General features: G+C 37.5%; 1 protein-coding gene across 1 annotated transcript in view; it reads left to right on the top strand.

Moving 5' to 3' along the window:
• Positions 1 to 2,891: 2,891 nt before the first annotated feature.
• The window catches only part of LOC122799503 (MLX interacting protein), a gene marked incomplete in the record, with an annotated part of 1,086,811 nt that continues 1,082,823 nt past the window's right edge, over positions 2,892 to 6,879 (top strand). Inside the window, 1 exon segment of the mRNA XM_044068616.1 lies at positions 2,892 to 3,302. Coding sequence (XP_043924551.1) covers positions 2,995 to 3,302 — 308 coding nt within the window.

A 6,879-nucleotide genomic window follows, 5' to 3' on the forward strand; every position in this document is an offset into this window, starting at 1 on the left:
CAAATACATTATTGCATTTTACCAGCTGTCACCCTTTGCGCTAGAAAATAGCAGTAGTTAAAGGCCAATTTGTACAGGCGACATGGATGATATCAGCTAATGAGCATTTTTTAGAAGAATGTTTTAACCTGAAGAACATGCTTAAAAAGAGGGACTACCCTGATAATTTTATATTAAACTTAATGAACAAAGTTATTAATAAAAAAAATAAAAATTATTTTGTACCACTTTTGACAGCTGAAACTAATAATATGGAATTATTAATACATCAAAATCAAGGGAATAAGAATCACATAATTAATTAAAGGAGCTCCTTTATTATTACTTTTTCAGCAGGTAGTGAAATTATTAAGGAAGTTATTGTTAAAAATTGGCCGATACTGATTGAGGATAAAAAGCTAGAGAATATGGGTGATAGACCAAACACTGTGTTTAGGAAAGGGTTAAACTTTAAGAATGTATTTCAAAGTCATAGTCAAAGTAAACGTTATTGTCATACAGATGAACACAGAGGAAAAGTGCATATCACTGCACAAAATTTCGATTCTCATGCTCGTATCATATAAATGACAGTTTACAAAAGAAAAAAATATTCAATTAATAAAAATTTTAAATCAAATTAAATAAAAATATATAAAAAATAAGATACAAAAAAAGTAAATAAAGTAAAACACATTTGAAAGTTCTATTTACATCAGAAATACAACAGCAGGAATAGATTCAGTAGGAATATAAGGATATGCAAAAAACAGTACTATAATAAATAAGAGAGGCACACATGTAAACTTACCCACCAATATGTACCATAAACTTACAGTTCACAGTTTTCCTAATGCACACAGAGATGTATGAAGTGAGCTATTCAGAGAGTTTATGTAAACAACAATGACATATTGTACACAGATAATGCTTTACTCATGTAGCTCATTAGGCTATGGGTTTGTTATGCAGCAGTCTGATAGCGTGTGGGAAGAAGCTATTACAGAATCTGTATGTCCTGCATCTAATGCTTCTGTAGCGCTTCCTTGTTGGCAGGAGTTTGAACAGTCCATGAGTCAGATGGTGTATATCCCTCAATAGTTTTTGAACTCTTCTATAGCATCTGTTTGACTATATGTCCTGTAGGAATTGAAGTTTGGAGCCAATAATTTTTGTAGCCTGTTTAACAATCTAGTTCTAAATGTTATTAATAACTGTAAAATAAGTGCATTTTTGCAGTTATTGTAAATATATTAATACAGGAGACACATTTGTGATTAATAGGCAAGTTTTTAAGGTAAAAGGGAAATGTAACTGTGATTCCAGAAGGGTAGTTTACTTAGCTTTGTGCCAGAAATGCTCCAGATTCTATGTAGGGAAAACAGAGCGTAAGCTAAAGGAAAAAATATATGAGCATACATATGAAATTAAGAAAAAGAAAATTACAAATCGGCCATGGTGGTGTAACGGTTAGTGTTGCTGCCTCACAGCAAGAGGTTGTCCGGTTTGATCCTTTGCTGGGGTGCCTTCTGTGTGAAGTCTGCATGTCCTCCCTGTGGTTGCGTTGGTTTCCTCCCAAAGACATGCTGTAAATGGACTGGACACTCTAAACTGGCCCTAGGCGTGAGTGCGTGTGTGTGCGCCTTCTGTGGAAGGTTGGGTGCCAGGCTGGCAACTCGACACAGTAAAACTCCACTGCCAATCATGAGCAGACAGGTGATCCGCTGTGGCGACCCCTAACTGGGAAAAGCCAAAAGAAGAAGACTTTATAAGCACATCGATGATTTTCCAGGACATGATTTTAAATTATCTATTCTTGAAAGTAGTCCATAATCTGAGAGGGGGGGGGGGGGCATGGTCTTCACATTTAGAAAGAAGGGAGCTATATTGGCAGCTTTATCTTAATGCAGCTAGCTGGCCAGGTTTGAATGAGGTTTCATCACTTATTAATTTACTTAAACTTAAAACATACGCAAGATAGGTTGTATAAATTTACGGCATTTTTTGACTGTTGTTATTAAGAAATTTTGAATATAAGAAGTATTTTAAAATAAGATTCTTCATTTAGTATTGGGTATGTGTATCTATTTTTGTTGGTTTGGCACTTTAAAAACTTTCTTAGGGGCTATTTATTAACTAATATTTTAAATATACCACGTGATTGAGATTTTTAAATGCAAGACTGTTTATTCTGTTGATAAAATAGTAGAATATACACTTCCGTGTTTTTTCCAGTACAAGACTGCAACAGTGTTGAAGTCTTGTACTGGAAAAAACACGAAAGTGTATATTCTACTATTTTATAAATAAACGGCATTAAGTTAAAGGTCTTTCATTCGTGTCTTTGTATCATGCTGATTAATGACTAAGGGTCCTTTCAGACAAGGGACTCTTGACAGTTCACTGCAAAATGGCTGGAGTCTATTACTGCAAAGACTGCCCCTTTCCCCACTGGAATTCCTTCTCACATAATATAGACTAGAGTAGAGCCCTTAACTGAAAGGACTATGTCCCTTCAACTAAGCGAATCTAGCTTGCTCACACCAAAGTATTGGTGTAAAGTAAAGACAATCCTTTTCCCTACTAAAATGTAATTATACCACTGCGAAAAAGCAAGATTCACTTAGCTGAAATGACTAGGTCCCTCCAGCCAAAAATATCTAGTCACAAACCGGGTAATTACCCCTTTATTCAGCTTTTTCCCGTTGATTTAGATGTAACCCCAACTTCAGCATGTTTTTAGCTGGGCTGGCTGAGGGTGTTGACAAGACATAGGCCAATCAAATAACTCAACTATTCAGTAATACAGGCACTTTCACAAAGTCAAAACGCCCATTGGTCTGGACAGGAGCAACGTCACCAAGGCTCGTGCTTTGCTTCTGTTTTTCCCCTACTGAGAGAAAGAGGTATTGCTGAGACATTATTAAAGAAGGCATTGGGTTTGTGCAGCTTTTGAAAAATTTGGCTTAGCCTTTCTTTAAAATTGTGTCCCAAGGTGCCTACATATAAAAAGTTATGTCAAACAACGTGCTTGTGCCGTCTTACCGCGTTCGGTCACTCATTAAGCAGGAGCCTGACGATGACTCTGACACGGACGAACCGAATGTGCTACAAAAGAAGTCCGACAGCGACGAGACGCAAATCATCCACAGCGGCCACTTCATGGTATCTTCCCCGCATAGTGAGCACCCACCCAAAAAGGGTTATGATTTTGACACGGTCAACAGGCAGACGTGCCAGACCTACACTTTTGGCAAAACCAGTACCTTCTCAATCGACGTATCTCTCACCAAGCTGTTCGAGTGTATGAGTCTGGCATATAGGTAAAACACAGAGGCCGTTGTCTTGTGAGTGTGAGGGAAGGGGCGATTGTCGAGGCTCTTGTTTAGTTATTGTTCGTGACAATCGCCCGATAACAACCGGTCAGAGAAGTGTGCAGGTCACTGATAAACTGTAAAGACAATGCGAAAGGGATGAAGACTGGGTAGGGGCGGGGTGGGGGAGGTCTGTGGTCTAACTTGCCAAAGTGTGGCGAATGATTTTATGTTTACAATTTTACTTTCATCGCAAGTGTTTTAAATAGCCGGATAGAAGTAAGCATTTGGAGTTATTGACATTTACTGTTAAAAATAGAAGAACTGCCGTGCATGTTTGAGGAAAACCAAAAGGTGAACTGCGCCATACACCATATACTTTTATTTATTTATTTTTTTTGTCTGCGTATGTGTTGGGACTGTCTTGCGCAAGTCTCTACAACCCAAAGTAAATAAATAAGAGTTAAGCTCAAGATATAGTACTGTAGTCAGACCGTTACTTGCACTGTGCAGTTTTGCTGACTCTTTTTTTTCCCGTCAGTCTTGTGTTGTACTTATTTGAAGTTAAGTAGTGATGGGGGGATGTAGACGCGTATTTAATCAAGTGCTTTGATTTCATTGTATGCATATTATTAATAATATTTTACTGTGCTTTGGGTTTGAACTGCATTGTGCCTACGGTTTCAGAAATTAAACAAGTTTTACACGTGTCATAGTGTCAAGTTGCAGGAATGTGTTCTCTTGGCTGGAAATTGCTGTGCTGCTCTTTACAAGAGGAGAGAGGTTGTGACGTTTTCCTACAAAACTATTAGCGGTGCAGAGGGTCTGCGTGAAAACTTAAAATTTATCAGGGAAGCTTATTCTGTTAACTGAGGAACGTCCATAATGCACTTTATAGAAGTTTTCCAAGATTGTGGTAAGTCTGCAGAATGCAAACACTGTATGGGGTACTATTTAGCATACTGTTTACAACTATGTGCTATAGCACAAATTGTGCAGTGTACTTTTTGCAATGTAATTATGCCTATAAAGGAATAAAATATACTTTTATAACTAGCATATATTTGTTTGCTGTGGAAATTATATGTGCTAAAATGGAAATCTTTGATTCTGTACAATATAATTGTATTTGTGAGGTGGAGGGTCTGGCATAATGGTTGGATCTTTACTTCACAGATGCAAAACGTAGGGTTTGACTCTGACCTTCAGTTGTTGGCTAGGATTGTAATAGTCTGCAGACTGATAGCCTAGTATTTACTTATGAACTTCCACAAGGTGTGGGTCTAAAATGTCCATGGATAAAGAGTAGCAAGATGCTTTAGGTTGCTTTCGTGTATCCATAGATGTATGTGGTGGCAACTTTTAGAACTTTTCAGGTTTATGTGCATATATAGGTATGGCAGATGCCCAGGATGGTAGGGAATATTAGGTAATTGAGTCACAAGACCATTTGTGCTTTATCACTACTCACCCTCGTGTTCAACCTCCCCTTCTTGAGAACAAAGCAGGTCAGTCCCGAAGTATATTTATTGATACCAATTCAATCATCCAGGATTAATCTGAAGGATCTTTGTTTAATTTGCAGGGAAAGTCTCCTATAGAGATGGGATAGGCATTGGGTAATATGGTGATTGTTTATGTTAAGACACACCAGAGTATACAATAGTAAGCTCCACACCTGGTGTGTGACGACTGATGTTATTTCTTGAAATATAAAACAGTTGTGGCATTATAAGTATTCTTGTAAATTAAGTCTTGAAGAAGAGATTTAAAAAAATATACAAAGCATAATGTTCCTCAGGGAGTTATGCCCCCTCACCGACAAAAGGACTGGAAGGCAGTTAAAAATGTAAAGCAGGGGGCAACGGCTCCTCCTTTACTGGTGATTCTTATCTTTCATTGACATTGTTAGTAATACCGTCAAGAGTTTCTGTATGTTAACTTCAACTTTCTTAAATGTTTTAATGTTCAAAAAGTGCAGAATTAAAAACGTGCCAAACCCTAACCAACAACCCCAATGGGATGTCAGTCAATTTGGCACTGCCCATACTTGTGCAGAGTACTGTAGTGTGTCCTAAAGTAAACTATTACCATAAACTTCTCTTTGCTGATAGATGCTCATGCTCATGCTCCTAATTCTGCTATTGCTGGAGCTGTTTAACCTGTGAAAGTAAGTGCAGGAGCTAAAATAATGGGGGCCCCTAATGGATGAACACAAGGTGTAGATTATCCCACAAGAGTCTGTTTAATAATAATTAAAAAAAAAAAAAAAAACAACTTCAAGCTGCCTAGTAAATTCAGATTTTAGGTCACCACCTTTTAGGTCCTTCCCAGTTGCTTAACCTGTCTGTAAAGAAATATTCTGAAGATGGATGTTGTACTCATTGGTGAAAACAGGGTTCCATACCTAGTTGTTGTAACTTATTTTTACTTGGATGGTATATCTGTACTTATTTGTGCTAAACAGAAACATTTTCTTGTTACTGATATTACATGATAGTCGCAAGAGGTGGAATTTTCAACCCATGTTCCAAGGTCCCTGACTGCAATATCTTGTGGAGTGGACTGTAAACTGAAGGAGAAACCAACCTTGTCAATGCTGCAGTTTTCACATATAGTTTGATTCTTTTTCCATACATTAATTGTTAGTTAGCTGCTGCTGTAATAAATGTGCATCGGAGACTTGATGGGAATATCCGCAGATGTATAGTGGTAACCAGGGTAATGTATACATTTAGTGTTAAAAGTGTAGTCACCTGGCCTCTTTAAAAGCACTAGTTGGAACTTATCGGGGTACAGGAATTCCATGATAGTTCTGTCCTTTTAAGAAACTCTGCATTGGATTCTCATTTGTTGTTTAAGTATCTTAGAGTTTAGCCCAGAGACTGGTTGTTCTTGGTATTTGGCAGTACACTGTGTATCTACTGTATGCTTTTGGAGTGGCACAGAAGTTGGATGCTGATGTCTGCTAATAATCTTTTGGAATGGCAAAATTGCCTAGTGTCCTTACAGTAAAAGTAATTGATATTTAGAAAAACATACACATGAACTTAGGTTGAAGCACATGTAAGAGGTAGATAACAACATTGGTGTGGCAAAATAAGACTGTAAATGCAGAGCAACCTTTGTAATTTAGACTAACCGCAGTTATAACCTATAATCTTGGGAGTGTCAGCCCAGTGGCCCGTCTAAAACCTTTCAGGACAGGTACATGAAGTCACCGATCCGCTAAGATAAGGAGTTGACTTGCACTTTGTTATGCTTCTTGTTAACTAAACTGTAAACTAAGATAGTTTGCTGCACTTTTGCTTCTAATGATGACCAACTTTAAGGTTGTTCAGCAACGAGAGACAAGTTTTGTTTAACAGTGATAACCAAATAGATTGAATAGATTTAAATAACCAAATGATGTGTTTAGTTTTCTGACGCATCTGAGTATTTTCCTTTGCTAGCTCTGTTCACTTGCTCAGTTTTTCATAATCTACTAGATTTACTGGGGTCTTGGGGTACAAAAAGTTATTGATGTGACAGACTAAAAAAACGCATTTGTTGTTGCATTGCTTTATGTTGCAGATGGTATTTTAGA

The sequence above is a fragment of the Protopterus annectens genome, chromosome 4.part0 (genome assembly GCF_019279795.1).
Source record: "Protopterus annectens isolate FY-2018-M chromosome 4.part0, PAN1.0, whole genome shotgun sequence".
Classification (NCBI taxonomy): Eukaryota; Metazoa; Chordata; order Ceratodontiformes; family Protopteridae; genus Protopterus; species Protopterus annectens.